Raw genomic sequence first — 16,937 nt, 5'->3', positions numbered from 1 at the left:
ATACAGAAACAAATCGTACCTCGTCTGCTGGAGCTCAGCTACATAATTACTCTGTATTTCAGGCAGGCTGTTAAAACAGAGAAATTTATAACAGATCATGTTCTTCAAACACAGATTCAGCAGAAATCCTTGGATCGTTTAAATTATCCCCGATTGGGTAATATGAAAACTTATTGTGAAGAATTTTTATCTCACATTTTGGAACTCTTTTTCAAGTGATGTTTTTGTTTCATTTGTAAAAATCTCAGAATAAAACCTTTAATTAAAAAGATTTTGTAAAATTCCAACACAGATGAAATGAATGAAGTGAAACTCTCTGATTAAAACATTTAAAATGTAATGTTTTATTTCTGATTGTGAGAACGATACCTTTGATTGATTGACTCTAGATCAGGGATGGGCAGCTCCAGGCCTCAAGGGCCGGCCTCCTGCAGCTTTTAGATGTGTCTCAACTTCAACACACCTGAGTCAAATAATGAGGTTGTTAGCAGGACTGGAGAACCTGACTGCACTGAGGAGGAGATTCAGCTGTTGGATTCAAGTGTGTTGGACCAGAGATACATCTAAGAGCTGCAGGACACCAGGCCTCCAGGACCTTTATTGCCCACCCCTGATCCAGATCTTCTTCCTTTTTCCAAAGCAAATATAAGACAGATATTTAAGGTAAAAATCACCTCACAAGAGCTTTGATGTTGTGATGCAGACATTACTCAAGTTTCTACAGCCTATGATAAGCAATCATTTGTAAGTTAAAGCTGAGATATGTAACCTTTATAAAGAATACAGTGTAATGATAGTATAGTTTGAGACAGAAAATAGGTGAAAAAGCTGAGCTCCTCTTCCTTCCTGCGTTGCCACCAGTGCTCCCAGTGCCAAATGCACAAATATGCCATTTGGTCAGAAACAACCAATCGGAGTCAAGAGGAGGGTCTTAGCACTATTAATCATCCTCATGTACATGCTGCTTACTCTCCTTCACTCTTTCTCTCTGTGATGCTACAGCTTCTCCCATCAGCAGAGGCTGCCATAAATACTCAGGCTAGATATCATGGCAACCGATGACGGTGCATAAACACTTTTTCTGGAACAGTAAATTGTTTCTCTGCCACAAGCACATTGAGCAGTGCATACACGAGCTTGATTGACCACACTAAGACATTATTCCTGGCTCTCATCTTGTTTCTTCAGACGGCTATATTAGCTCTGGGAGAAGCTTGATTTTTTTCCCCCACAGATCATCTGACTCATATTACTGTCAGGACATGGTGACCATTTCAAAAACATGTAAAAAAAAAAAAAATTATAAAAAGTTATGTACCCCAGATTTAATGTCCCACGTAAAAACAAATAGAGAAAAATACCTCATCTTTTGGAGCTCATTTTCCTGGGATATTTTTGCTTCAGTCAGTCTGTTTTAAATTACAACAGATAAAAATTCCTCATGACACAAATGTTTCAGAAAGATCACAGCATTGCAGCGTGTCCCATAATGTCCTAGTAAAAGTAGAACTATTGTATGTTTTTAGGCAGAACTGAAATAGTTTTGAGTCATGTTTTTTTAGCAATACCTTTCATTGGCTGATTTCACTTCTTTTTCTTTCTCTTCTAAAGAAACTCTGTAGAGGAAAAATAAATAATACAATTATTTGTCATCTTAGCTAAAGTTCATATAAGTTTTTAGGACAAACAACTTATGTTTTAATTAATAACTCATCCACATCAGAATCTCAAGGAAATTCAGACCCAGAACAACACTAACCTGATCTCCTGGATCTCCTTTTCATGCATCGTCTTTTCCTCAGTCAGTCTGAGTTAAAGATTTAAGAGATCATGATCTTCAACAAGCAGATTAACAGGAACAGCAGAGAACTTGCAATACACTGAACTTCTTTCATCATCACTAAACAAGCAAGCTGTTAGATGAACTTTTACACTTATCATCCTGATATCTGGAGCTGAAACATGTTCTGTTAACAAGTTGTGTGAACAAACCTTTTATTAACTGACTGTAGTTGTTCTTCTTTTTGTTCAAGATCTGATCTAAAGAATAAAGGATTAAATGTGTGAAAATCCCTTATTGTCATTTTGAGACAAATAGGAAATAAGATGATTTATTCATAATGACGTTTAACAAAATTACAAAGTGTTTTAATACACTAAATGTTTACCGCAACTTCAAACCAACTGCAACAAAGCAGAGTAACCAATATATTACCAGAAAACTCCAAGATGATTATGTGCAACTAAGACTGAATCCTTGGACCTCAGGATCATGTAGAATCTCCTCCACATTTCAATAACTAAACACATGACTTTCACATGAAAGTCAACTATGAAAAACACTTACTTCATTTTGTGCAACACATTTTCAAGAGATGTCTTTGTGTCCGTCAGACTGTGGTAAAGATACCAGAATAAAGCATTTAATTACAAAGGCTTGGAGTAAAATCCCAGAACTGATGAGTTCTAGGAAAGTCTGAGAGTGACTATCCTAGAGACAGGAGAGTCTCATAATCTGAGACTCTCAGATTATGATATTTAAATTGTAATACGTTATAGATTCATTAGGAAGAATACCTTTGATTGACTGAATTCAGTTCTTCTTTTTCCCTGTTTTCAAATGAAATATCACAAACTTTATTTAAGATTTCTATGAGATCACAAGAACTTTAATATTTTGTTATGTCACTAATATTTAGATGGTCTATAATATGTAAATATATTCTAATCACAATCTCATGTGAAAACAAAAAATCCTAATCTGAAGTTTCTTTTCATGACATGTTTTTGCCTCAGTCTGAGTTAAAGATGCAACAGATCATGTTCTTCATAAAACAGGTTCAATAGGAACATCAGACAACTTGCAATGCATTGAACATCTTTCATGATCTCTAAACAAACTTAGATTAACTTTTACACTTATTATCCTAAAATCTGGAGCTGAAACATGTTCTGTTAGCTTAATGTGTGAATAATACCTTTTAATCTCTGATTTAAGTTCTTCTTCTTTCTGTGTAAGGTCAGACCTGAAGAATTAATCATGTCATGAGAGAAAATCCCATATTATTTTGAGACAAATGGTAAATAGGATCATTTATTCATAATGAGCTCTTAAAATTACAAAGTGCTCTATTGCACTACATATTTAACTTATATATTTCCACAAGAAAGATAACTTCTTTCTGACAAAAGACCAAGTCTAAGGTGGTTCTGTGAAACTAATTCTGAATCTGTAGACCTCAGGATCATGAAGGTAATCCAAGCTCTTCTCCACATATCAGTAATAATCAATGCGATTGAGTTATTTGAAAATCAACTCTGCACTTACTTCACTTTTTGAAGCTCATTTTCTAGATTTATGTTTGTGTCAGTCAGTCTGTGGTAAAGACACCAGAATAAAACACTTGATTACAAAGTAAAATCCCAGAACTGATGAATGAAAATAATATGTAAACTTTTATATTTTATTTCAGATTGTGGGAATGATACCTTTGATTGACTGACTTCAGTTCTTCTTCTCTTTTCCTGTTTTAAAATTAAATGTGCAAAAGATGTTTCAGCTTTCTACGACTTCACACAAACTTTGATACTTTATTGTAAATATCACTGATATTTTCACAATCTGTGATTTGTTATCATAATTAGTTAATATCCCATGTGGAAACAATCGAGAAAAAAAACTTATCTTCTGGAGCTCATTGTCATGTTATGTTTTTGTCTCAATGTGTTTTAAACACAGAACCTGAACAAAACTGACCTGATCTTCTGGATCTCCTTCTCATGAGAAGTCTGAGTCTCAGTCAGTCTGAGTTAAAGACATAACAGATCATGATCTTCATGAACAGATTCAACAGGAACATGAACTTCTTTCATCATCACTAAACAAGCAAAGTGCTAGATGAACTTTTCCACTTATCCTGATATCTGGATATGAAATACAACTTGTGTGAACAATACCTTTTATGAACTGATTCTAGTTCTTTCTCTTTTTGTTTAAGGTCGGATCTGAAGAATGAAGAATAAAAAAAAGCTTTTTCTCATTCTGAGACAAATATCTCTCTTGTCAATATCTCATGTAAAAACATATGGAGGAAAATACCTCTTCTTCTTGAGCTCATTATTATGGGATGTATTCAATTCAGTCAATCTATTTTTAAAAAAATGACAGATAAAATCTTATGTTAGCATTTCATAATTTTCTAGGAAAAAAAACACTCTTGCTCTATTTTATAGAATTAAAATATTTTTAAACTGCCATGTCTTCCATCAGCTTGTTAGCATTACCTTTCATTGGCTGATCTAAATTCTTTTTCTTTTTCTTCTAAAGTTGATCTGTGAGGCAAAAATTAACCATAAAAACATGTTTCAAGAAACAATATAATTATATGTCATCTTAACTAAAGTTCATATGAACTGTCAGCAACAGCAATGTACGTTTTAATGAGTAACTCATTTGGATTATGGTTTCATTTAAATACAGAACCTAACAAAACTGACCTGATCTCCTTGATCTCATTTTCATGAGAAATCTGAGCCTCAGTCAGTCTGAGTTAAAGACATAACAGATCATTTTCTTCATAAAACAGATTCAGCAGGAACATCAGAGATCTTTCAAAGCATTGAACTTCTTTCATCTTCACTAAACAAACAAACTGTTTGATGAACTTTTACATTTATCGCCCTGATATCTGGAGCTGAAACATGTTCTGTTAACTTGTGTGAACAATACCTTTTATTAACTGATTTTAGTTCTTCTTCTTTTTGTTGAAGATCAGATCTGTAGAATGAAAACAATAAAATGTGAAAAAATGGCTGTCTCTCATTTTGAGACAAATATCTGTGTTTTCATATATTTCATGTAAAAACAGAGAAAATACCTCATTTTCTGGAGCTGATCATCATGGGATGTTTTTGCTTCAGTCAATCTATTTTAAAACATGACAGATTAAATCTCATGATACAAATACTGCAGGAACAACATTATAGTGTGTTTCATACATTTCTACGAAAATAAATGTATGAAATACCTAAATATGTAGAAAGTAAGAAATAAAATATTGTAGAATATGATGTGTTCTTTACTTTTTATTGGCTGATTTCAATTCTTTTTCTTTTTCTCCTAAAGTTGACCTGTAGAGGAGAATATTAACCATTAAAACATTGTTGGAGAAACTATGAGACCAAATGTCATTTTAACAAATTATTTTTGAACCTTTAGGAAGTTTAATTGACATTTAAAGTAATAACTCACTTTAACTCTCCTGTAAATACAGACTCTGAAAACTGACCTGATCTTCTGGATCTCATTGTCATGAACAGTCTTTTCCTCAGTCAGTCTGAGTTAAAGACATAACAGATCATGATCTTCATGACACAGATTTAACAAGAACATTATATTGTTGTGTGAACAAACCTTTTATTAGCTGATTCTAGTTCTTCTTTATTTTTGAGCAAAGATCTGAGAATGTAGAATACAATTTCTGAAAATCCTCAATGTGTTTGTTTACTGCAACCCAAAACCATACATTCTAGTTATTGTCCAAGTAAAATAAATATGTAGAAAAATACCTGACTGTCTGGAGCTCATTGTTCAGCCTGTGATAAAGAGGCAATAGATAAATATTCTTATTGATTCTGCGGTAAAATGAACTGAAACAATCAGGTTTGTATCTCATATTGTAATTTGTTATTTCAGGTTTTTGTGAGAAGAAAATACCTTTCATTGACTGATATCAGTTCTTCTTCTTTCTGTTTTAGAGCAGATCTATAAAGGGTGAAATTATTTGCATTAGAAACATGTCAGTAAATAAATCAGAATGTTCCGAGTTTCTTCATCAAATCAAGAAAAAGTTTGTGCTTCATCATTGTGTTTAGTTAGGTAGATTTTACCTCACATCATAAAGATCTGCTTCCAGAGACATTTTTTCAGCAATGAGGCTGTGTGGAAATAAGAGTAAATCTTTGATTCAACCATTATTTTTTTTCTTTTCAAATTAACATCATTAGCAAATTGCCATCTAGTTTATTGTTACTGTCAATGTTTTATTTTTAATAAACACAAGTAACTCAAAAAATACTGACATGCAGATTAATAATGTTAACTGCAATGCCTTTTATTTACTAATGTAGATTCTTCTAATGCTTTATAACATGTTTTTAAAAAGAAATAATAAAAATGTGTTCTTTTGATCAATGTTCATTAAATAAAATGTTCTTCAGTCATTATTCAAAGCTAAAATAGATACAGAAACAAATCGTACCTCGTCTGCTGGAGCTCAGCTACATAATTACTCTGTATTTCAGGCAGGCTGTTAAAACAGAGAAATTTATAACAGACTGACTTTCTAATCAAAGGAAAAAACTGCTGAGTTGCATTATTTTTTTAACTATTTCCAGGTCATCGAAACTATTAAACTTTCCACATGTCAAACTGGAAGAACGATGAGTTGAACCCTAATGTATTATAAACTGCAACATCAAAGTATCTTTGACTGGCTGACATCAGATGTACTTCTCATTTCCTGACTAGCCTGCAAGTTAAAATGCTGTGAATACAGAAAAATAGCACATATCTAACTCATTCACATGCTAAAAGACTTGATCAATCTTTTATTCTGAAGTTACCCTTTTTAGAAAAGGTTTACCTCGCACTTTGAAGTTTATTTTCATCAGACGTCTTTGCTTCAATCAGCCTATGTAAAACATAAAAGATAAAAATAAACTTCAAATTTGTGTTTTCAAATTCCACTTCAGAAACAAACTATCAGGTGTACTTAAACATTCTGAATTAAACTATTTTATACTCTATTATGTTAGGTTTTTGAGCCATACTTTTGAAGAGCTGAATTCAGTTCTTCTTTTTGCTTCAACTCAGATCTGTAAAGAGTTAAGGGAGATATGTCAAAGACAACAGTGTTATTTTAAGCTAAAGGTTGAATATCCACTTCATAAATCTTTCCATGAACTCATGCTGTCTATGTCAAATTTTAGTAGATATTATAAGTTTCCAGCAGAAACGAATGTTGGATTCATGACCTTTACACACCCTGCCTGAAGAAGTTTGTTTTCATATGACGTTTTTGTTTCATTAAGTCTGTTGAAAATATGACATGAAAACACATCACACATGTATTTTTTTCAATGCTTTTTCTTAATGTTAACCAACCAGCCAACAGTTGTAAAACTATGAATTGTAATATCTTCATCTGTATTTTATTGACGTACCTTTGATCAGCTGCTTTTAGTTCATTTCCTGTCTGCTCCAGGGCAGATCTGTGACAAAAAAGTTTTCACCATAAATTTATATGTAAATGCTATGTATTAATTAAAACAAAGTCGGTACATTTTGACATTTAATACAGGTTACTTCCTTGCGCCTACAATCAGAAGTTGAATTCCCTATTTGGAGTCCCATCTGTAACTTATCTGGTACCATGTCAAGACAGTAAAAACTGACAATAAGAAGGAAACCAGATGCATAAACCTCTCCTTCACTGTTCAAGATGTTCAAACTGTTCAGTTTGAGATATGATCTCACCCGTGTACTACAGGAGCAATCCACCTGTTCATGGTTAACAACTAAATCCTCACACTTACTGCACTTTCACTCGAAACACTTCACAAATGGAGCCAATAAATAGGTTTCAAACATATGACTACAGAAACTGTTCAACGACCAGTAAAAGCAAGGTTCTCCTTTAAGATTTGTTCAAATGTTTTTGTTGTAAAATCTACCTAAGGCATTGGTTAGAGATCGGTTTGTTCCAAACAGCTACACTGGGTCAGAACAGGAAAGTACCGTATTTTCCACACTATAAGGAGCATCTAAAAACCTTCAATTTCCTCAAAAGCCGACCGTGCACCTTATAATCCAGTGCGCCTTATATATGGACCAATATTGAGCCACAACAGGTCTAGCAACAGGTAAGCAGCCGCCGACTTCATTTTTGCCCGTAGAAGAAGAAGCGCGTGGTGCATGCTGGGATAGTTGTCAGAACGCTGGTTTGTTAATAAAGTTTGAGTTAATAAAGTTTGAGTTAATAAAGTTTGAGTTAATAAAGTTTGAGTTAATAACGTTTGACTGACCTATTGTTGAGAAAAGGAGCTCATCCCACTTCCCCATGCTGGAGATTTTAGTTTAATAAAAACAATGAATAAAGTTACCTTTAAAACTGATTAATTACACAGGTGACATCAAGACCCAACAGTAGAGTCAGACTGTAATAATATTAATCTGGTTGTTATTGTGTCCTGGCAACAGACATAGGAGGACTGTTGAGCAACTCGGGGGTCATTAGAACAGAGATCAGGTCATAATGTCTCCAAGACGGTGATGGATATGAGATCATCTGTCCAAGTAGTCGGCCAATGAGAGGCACAGCAACAAAGCTAGCCAATGCAAATGCACCAAAAGGGTGGATAAACCCTTTATAAGGTGAGTGCAAAAGAGGAATCTTTGGTTGGATCCTTCAGGCAGCTTCGAGCCAAGATCGAGATGGACAAAGAACTCTGCAGCTGAAGAAGAGCCGGAGCCACAGAGCCGAAGACTGTTCTGCACATGGGGACCAACCCGTTAGCCCCGCAACATGTGGCTTCAAATTGCACTTTTCTCAGCTGGGTTCGAGACCCCAAAGACAAAGACCAAGGCAAAGATGAAGATAAAGACAAAGGCAAAGAACAAAGGCAAAGAGGAAGAACTGGTGTGTTCCTTCCATGAGACCAGCTCATCTACATCTCCAAGGACCAGAAAGATCGTGAGACGAGGAGAAAGGAGCTACAGAGCTGCAAGACAAGAAGCTGAGGACCGCTACGCGCATGAGGAAGTCACCCTGAGGCCCGAGATCTGCCGCTCTGACTCAGTACTCTTCCTGTACTGGGAGCCTCCTGCTGCTGCAACACCTTTTTCATCATCAGGCCAGTTCTGGGGTTCAAGATGCCAAACTCCGTCTGTTTCTCTCAAAGTTTCCCTTTTTTAGTTCACAGTGTCAGCATTAGGGAAAGATAGGCTAGATTATTGATTTTACTTGTTTGATTATCTCTGTTACTGATTTAAGCTGTACTGACCCTTGCAAAATTGCCTTACTAATAAAATAATTAGCATCAAGAAAATCTAAAAGATGTGGACATTCAGTTAATGAGTCACCTTAAAGTTCTTTGATGGTCATAAAGCAGCTATGAAGTTTGATTCTGGGAGGAGAAAGTGGAAAATGTTTTATAGGTTGCTTTAGCCTAAACAACACCCTTGGGACTCACCAGAGTCACTAAAACCTACCTGGTTCAGTAACAAGTGCAAGTTGTAATAAAGAGAAAGAGCGACCGTTAACAGGTGTGCTCTGTGAAACTAGTTGGTTGCGGGCTGCTCTATCTGGCTAATTCACAGGGTGAAAAAGGGTGGGACATCTGGATGGAGGTCATTAGAAACCAGGCTAGTCTTTCTCGATGCCAGCTTGAGCAGAATTTACTTCAGTTCTGGATAGGGTAAATCCCAGCAGACTTAGGAAACTCAATTCACCCGTTAGACGGAGAGCTGGTAGCACATCTCCCTCCTCTGAGAAGGGAAGTAGAGAGAGAGAGAGAAGAGGGGAGGGGGTGCTGCGCAACAACACTATCTGTTTAGATAGGCCATTCGTTGAAGGTGCGCCTTATAGTGCGGAAAATACGGTACACAATTTCATAAAAACAGCCATTATTCAATTTCTGATAAATAGGAGGAAATAATAAACCAGATAGTTTTCTATGAGCTTTCCTGAAGATGCCAACAGAAGGCTTCAGAAAGATCAGGAATTAGCATCTACTGTTTTAAGCAAGAAACTATCCTCTCTGTTGGAGATGACTGTGAGCACTCACAGCAAAGTAATCAGTGTCTTAACAAGTTGCACTTATAGTTGGGGTCACAAGTGTTTGTAAATCTCACTAATGGCTAATTTCCATGTGAAATGTTAAGAACCAAATCCATGGACATTACACATCTAAAGATCATAACTTTGCTCAACATTCAACAATTAACATTGTTAATTTGGTGATTTAGTATTGGGCTCATCAGAAAGCTGACTCACAAAACACTAACCTGATTTGTTCGAGGTCACTTTCATGCAAGGTCTGTGTTTGAGTCAATCTGTGTTAAAAATATAGCATTCAAAAACTCTTCACAATAGATTCTGCAAAATTATTAACTTTTATGTGAACAGGGTGACATTATCTATGAATAGATTCATTAAGGTTGTCCTTCAGTCGAATCCCTGAACTATATCTTATTTATGCTGTTATACATATGTTTATGCTGGAAATATGCTACATTTGTGCCGTACCTTTGTTTGACTGATTTCAGTTCCTCTTCATTTTTTCTAAGATCAGATCTATAAATGAGGACATCATGTGTAAAGGAGATGCGTCAGTGAATAATTTACTATTAAGGTATTGACTCTGTGATGACATCATATTGACAATATGGATACGTACCTAATCTCATGAAGCTCCTTCTCATGCGACGTCTTCATTTCAGTCAGTCTGCAGTAAAGATACCAGAATAGTTTGGGGAGTGAAATCATAGAACTGAGACTCTCAGAAATCTTTACTTGGATCATAATTTGTTATCGCAGATTGTGGGAACAATACCTTTGATTGGCTGAGTCCAGTTCATCTTGTTTTTGTTTAAGTTCAGATCTGAACGATGAATAGAATGAGTGAAAATCTTTTATCATTATTTTGAGACAAATTATAAATCACAAGTGCCATTTTGTCAATTGACGAAACTACAAAGTGCTTAAGTATACTGCATGTTTATTTCAACCCAACCTCAACTGAAAGAAGGCATATTTCAAAAGGAAATGTGATTAAGTTATATAAGGTTTATATAAAACCGCAAGAGTTTTACGATCATGTAAACTTAAACTCTATGATCAGTAAATATATTCCAGTCATGGTCCCATGTAAAAACAAAAATACCTCATCGCCTGGAGCTCATTTTCATGGGATGATTTTGTCTCCGTCAATCTGTTTTAAAATATGACAGATACAAACTTATAACACATACAAACTGCAGAAGTTCAACAGGATTCTAGTGTGCTTCAGAATTTCAGAAGTAAAATTAAGACTATTTTAATTTAAGATGAATTTAGAAAGTCAGAAGTAATTTTTTTTTACCAATATCTTTTGTAGCTTCCTAGAATTACCTTTCATTGGCTGCTTCCACTTCTTTTTCCTTTTCTTCTAAAGTTTCTCTGCAGAGGTGAAAATTAACAATTAAAATATTGAGAAATAATTGTATTAAATGTCATCTCAGCTAAATTTTATATGAACATTGAGGAACAGAGGTCTATGTTTTAAGTAATAAAATCATTGAAGACACTGAATAATACTGACTTGATCTCCTGGATCTTCTTTTCATGAGTTGTTTCTGTCTCAGACAGTCTGAGTTAAAGACATAACAGAATATGTTCTTCATAAATAGATTCAGCAGAAACATCAGACACCTTGTATTACATTAAACTTCTTTTATGATGATTAAATAAGCAAAGTTAGAATAAATGTTACACTTGGCATCCTAATATCTGAGGCTGAAACATGTTCTGTTAGCTTGTTGTGTGAAAAATACCTTTTATTAACTGATTCAAGCTCCTTTTCTTTTTGTTCGAGGGCAGCTCTAAAGAGTGAAGAATAAAATGTGTGAATATTTCTAATGTGAGACAAATAGTACATATCCTGAAGTACTGGTATTGCACTTAAAACTTAAATGTATGTTATATATTCTGGTCAATTAATTTCCAATCACATTGTTATGAGATTATAGATTGATTGAACAACTTACTTTGTCTGCTGAAGTTCATTTTCACCAGAAGACCTAAGACTGTCAAAAAATCACAGGATGAACATTTCCACCATTATAAAAGTATTACTATAGTAGCAAAAGACTTTAATCCCACCAATTTGAAATTATGAAAATTTGAAACATGTATGAAAATGTAGTAAAGTCTTCATTTCTCCAATAATGGACCATGAATGAACAATGCCAATTTTGTGTCCTCGTCCAGCCCTACATGAACTTTACCATCTCACATTCTCTTCACTTCCACAACTCTAAATAGTCCAATTTGTGGTAAAACAACATTTTCACCTGTGCCTCCTAACCCTCCATTCCTTCTTTCCCTTTAACATTTTAAGCATTTTTAATGGGAATTTTATTTGTTGAGAAATAATTTTCTTCACAAAAAATGCAGAATGCAGTGACACCTGACTGTTTCACTGCATTTTACCAAATTGCCTTTTTGTTGCATTCTTCACTATTTTACCAGACTTTAGAACAGAACTATAAGTTTATATTGCATCCTGGAGTTAAACATTGATAAATTCAATGCCATAAAAACTCTGTTTGTCTCCTGAAAGATGTTTTCTACTGATTGTGTTTTTTAGATGATTTGTAACTTTTTCAGATCATTTGGTCCTTAGAGATGTTCTCTCTATGCCATGTGAAGCTGAGCTAAACTTTCTGAAAAAAATAGTTTAATCACATATAGTTTATGGTTTTATTGGGGGCAGCCAAAGGACCAGATTGGAATTAATATCTTTTTTGTTTAATGAATGAAATAATAATTTTCCATTTCCGTTTTATATTTACTCAGGTCTTTATTCAATAATAATGTTATTTAATGATATGAAACATTTCAGTGTGACATAAAAGAAAAAAAAGATGAAACATCTACGTGGACAAACACTTTTTCATTGCATGGTATATTATGTAATTTTCAAAAGGATTTTTTACACAACTTAAACAATTAAGGTGACCACTCAGCATCTGGAGTCTTCAGCTTACCTTATTCTGTCTTCCTCAACTTTTTGAGATCGTTTCGATTTTTTCGATTTTTTCGGCTTTTTCGGCTTTGTTGACTTTTTTGGCTTTTCCGACGTTTCCTTACACAGCCTATAGAGGAAAAAATGAATAGATTTAGCATAAAACATAATTCTAAAGCAGACATACAAATGTATAAATCTGTGTTATTTTCAAGCTGTTAATTTTGTCAATCCAGTGCATTACAAAAACTTTCTATAGATTTTGCATGCATCACTTCCAAAAATCTTGATTCTGTCCTTATGTTGGTCTATTTTGTGGGAAGCAGCAGGTTGTCCAGAAACCCAGGCCCTCACGGCTTCACCATTATATTTTATTGTTGGTATCATGTTGTTTTTAATCAAATGCTTTGCTTGTTTTATCCCAGATGCAATGAGACACATCTTTCACAAAGATGATTATATTTTAATATTTTGAGATATTTTAAGACATTTGTAAGTGAATGTTTTTAGTCAGCTTTTGTTTTCCCCCATTAATCCTCCCATTTATGTCATTTTGTCTCATCTTTTTTTGCACATTAGAGTCGTGAACTTTGACCTTTACAGAGGTAAATGTGGCCTCCAGCACTTCAGTTGTTCTTATGTGCTTTTTGTAACCTCCTCTATTCGTTATCTATTTGCTCTTGGTATAATTGTATCATGCCAGTAACTCTTGTTGCTTCGTTTATTCATTAGTGGATAATGACTCATATTGTGGTTGTAGTAAAATCTGAAAACCAAATAAATCACTTTGTAAGTAACAGATGTAAACGACTGTCTGTTATCCTTTTGTGAATAATTTCTGTAGATTGAGGCACAGCTTATATTTTAAATGGTTTCCTGGTTCGGTGTTTCTGGTCAAACTGAACTCAGATTTCTAAAAACCTGGTAAATCACAACTGATTCATGTTCTAACAAGGGAGAAAAATTATTTTCTTTTTGCATAGCTGCTGCTTTGTACACTTTTTTTCCTTGAAAAATCAATTAATTTTATCTTATGTATTTTTGTTATTACTCAGGTTTTCTGTGTCTCATAATTTAAAAATTTAAAAAATAATTAATTGTGACCAAAAAGCAAAGATTGAGAAAATCGTCTTTTTGTTTGTTTTATTTTGTTTTTTCTTTCACAGTTTTGTATTTTTAGTGACACTTATTAAAGGGAGCACTGCTGTCATGTTACTCACATCCCTTAATTAAATGGTGAGGAAGTTTCACTTTTTGTTCTCATGTTAAAGGTGCAAAGGGCCAAGAAGTTGTGCATGAAGAATGAGAACCTTGGAATCAGAGTCCCAATTAATAATGATAATCATGTAGAAGACCAAAGTAACATAATTTCATTTCTCAGTAGGAGTTTCTTGGTTCCTGTGCAATAATGTTGTAGCTGAAATGAGACATGACAACTAAACATGTCACACTTCCTTGTAGTGCAGGAAAAACTAGAGTCCCCAACATAATCTGATTATTATTATTCATCTGCAACCTTTCATCCATCTGAACAACAGAGGTCCCTGTTGTGCAGATCTGCATAAATACAACTTTGATTTATCTCACATCTTCATAAAAATTAATGAAACTAATAATTTAGCAACTAATAATTTAACTCTAAGTCATTCTCTGTTGACTTACAGTTAAAATATTTAAATACGTTTTATCTTTTGGGTGTTATGATCCAGTAAATCCTACATGCACACTGAGGTAGAACTGATCAGCCCTTTTCTCATCTGATTACATACTAGTTATTCAGTAACACAATTTTAAGTAAACAGGTTTAATATCACTAAAATACTACTGTAAAGATATTTCTCTTACCTGTTCCCCATTATGACTTCTCTCTGTTCTGATCTGTCCGTCTACATCAGTCTGTCTGCGGCGTCGATACGTAGAAAACACAAGTGCTTTCTGATGAAGTTTAGTATCTCTTTTACTTTTTACTTGTCATCAGGACTTACTGGTTTCTGGAATGTGTGACTCATTCATCACAGTTTCAGACTTCAGCACTGCACCAAGAAGATGTGCTACTGAGTTAAACAAAATAATTCAACAGATCAAGTTTTAAAACTGTGGGAGAAAACAACATCCAACTTTTTATAGATACAAAAAAATCTCAGTTTTGGAACAGGTTCTAAAACATGTAACAATTTACACAAAATTAGCAATAAAATCTTTATTCTAGATATGATGAATCCTTTTCCTCATGCAGAATCTGTTTTGGTTTAATCTGAAAATGGAGCCATTCCCACTGTTCACAGCACCACAAGATGTCACACTGTCTTAATTTTAAAAAACTAAAAAAGTCGCCCTGCCTTCTCTGGAAAGTTCATGGCTACAACATTCATTGATGATCATTTTGTATTTAATGAGAAACATATAAAAATCTTGCTTCCTTAAATCCATCCCTCTAATTTTAAGACCAACTGCATATTTGCAGGGTTCGAGTGTAGACCAGCTTTATGGGAGGGCGAGAAAAACAAAATAAATTCAAACCACACCCTCATATTTTTCTGACATGCCCTTTAGTCAGTAAAAACAGGTTATAAAGCACAAAAGAAACTTCATTCAAACAGGAAGCAATTAAGGCGAGATGCTTCTCACCATGAAGATCTTTCATTTTATGACAGCAGCTTTGATCTTTATTGTTTGAAACCTTTTCCTTCAGACACGAAGCTCCAAATTGCTGAATAAATGTTTAGAATATTTGCAGCGTCTACTTATTTTTAATTTTTAACTGTGTATTGTTTAAATTAAATTGTGAAAAGTTATTTAAAAAAATAAAAATATACCTTAATCTGTCCCGTGAAAAACAGGATTTAATATTTTAAAAATAGTTTTACTGTAAAAGAGTAAAGGCAATTTATTGGCAGACAACATATTGTATGTTTTCAAAAAGCAATGTTGTTGTTCATGTTTTTTTTTAGTGGTTTACAGGACAAAATGCATTTTCCTCCACCAATGAAACTGATCCAAAGCTCCATGCTGCAGCAGTTCCAGCTGGGTTTGGGTTCCTCATCCTTTTGCAGAAACATTAGACATTACATGAGTCAAAATAATTTAGCTCATTCTCATTTAACTATGACAAGAAAAGAGGGGCATTCTTTAGATCACTAATACAAACATGTTTTTAAGTTCTGTAAAAAAAGATTGACGTTGACTATGACACACCAAGCAGCATCTTTCAGTTTTGTTTCTTGCCTCCTGGAAAATATGTGGGTGTTGTTTTTTAATTAAAGCTTAAGGACGTTTGGGAGTGACCATTTTCTGAGGAAGTGTAACAAGGCAGCCTTTTGTGGCTCGATTTTACAGTGAGGATGAAAAGTTGAGCCAGAGTCAGGTGGAAACAGCAGTGGTTTATTCTTCCCTCAGCATCAAGTAGAAGAACAAGAACGATTTCATAACCTTAGTCCTAGCTGTGATGGACCAAGCCACCTTTAATTCACAGGGGGATCTCAATTTGCTAATCTCCACATATTTAAATAAAATACCTTTTACTATATACAAACATTTCCACTTACTTTTTATAAATATTTTATATTTTATCACACACCAAATGAAACACCACAAAAACCCATAAACAATTCTCTCCCCACACTTTTCCACGGCCTCTCCCGGAACCTATAAATGGTGTCTGGGGTAGTATTTGTCCAAACACCCTGGAGAGGACACAGAAAAGACAGGTGAGTCACTTAATATCAGCACTCCACACCTAACAGATTATGCACAAACATTTGCTCAGTTTTACCCACCAGTAGCTCATTGCTCTGAGTAACAATTATTCTCCTTTCACAGGCAACCAGCTCACTTCTCAATGAGGAGCAGCTGTGCAGAGCCCAGAACAAAAGGCTACATGCTAATTACTAAAAATACTCAATAAATACAGCTAAAACTTCTTGTGAGCAAATTGTTATTTGCAAATCTCTGCTTAAAGTGCAGTGCTAAATAAATTGCTTGTTAATAAAGTGCAAAAAGTGCTTTTAAAGTGCTATACAGTGACTTAAGTAAGTAAAAATAGTCCCTGTAATGAACTATAATTTTGTTGTTGTTTGGTTGAAAAGATCAACCAAACAACATATCTTTGGTTTATGTGTTTATCTATTTCCTTATGCTTATGCATAAAACAT

The 16,937-nt window shown here is 34.3% G+C and overlaps 1 protein-coding gene across 1 annotated transcript; it reads right to left on the bottom strand.

Moving 5' to 3' along the window:
- Nucleotides 1-19: 19 nt before the first annotated feature.
- LOC106943124 (coiled-coil domain-containing protein 158-like) lies at nt 20-14,754 on the bottom strand (the record flags this gene model as incomplete). The annotated part of the gene is made up of 35 exons (XM_015026466.1): nt 14,632-14,754; nt 12,809-12,916; nt 11,807-11,845; nt 11,594-11,641; nt 11,362-11,409; nt 11,172-11,219; nt 10,945-10,992; nt 10,615-10,662; nt 10,459-10,506; nt 10,308-10,355; nt 10,067-10,114; nt 7,225-7,272; nt 7,046-7,093; nt 6,832-6,876; nt 6,645-6,692; nt 6,261-6,308; nt 5,890-5,937; nt 5,717-5,764; nt 5,569-5,595; nt 5,414-5,458; nt 5,289-5,336; nt 5,083-5,130; nt 4,878-4,925; nt 3,958-4,005; nt 3,758-3,805; nt 3,490-3,525; nt 3,329-3,376; nt 2,979-3,026; nt 2,578-2,610; nt 2,348-2,395; nt 1,993-2,040; nt 1,760-1,807; nt 1,569-1,616; nt 1,362-1,409; nt 20-67 (listed from the first exon to the last, which is right to left on the bottom strand). Coding segments are annotated over exons 1-35 (1,640 nt in total), but the record flags the coding sequence as incomplete, so codon positions are not given.
- Nucleotides 14,755-16,937: the final 2,183 nt, after the last annotated feature.

Source organism: Poecilia latipinna, unplaced genomic scaffold, assembly GCF_001443285.1.
Source record: "Poecilia latipinna isolate Pla-1442-1.1 unplaced genomic scaffold, P_latipinna-1.0 Scaffold4894, whole genome shotgun sequence".
In the NCBI taxonomy this organism is placed as follows: domain Eukaryota; kingdom Metazoa; phylum Chordata; class Actinopteri; order Cyprinodontiformes; family Poeciliidae; genus Poecilia; species Poecilia latipinna.
The sequence above is the reverse complement of the archived record's forward strand: the minus strand, read 5'-3'. Positions and strand labels throughout refer to the sequence as shown.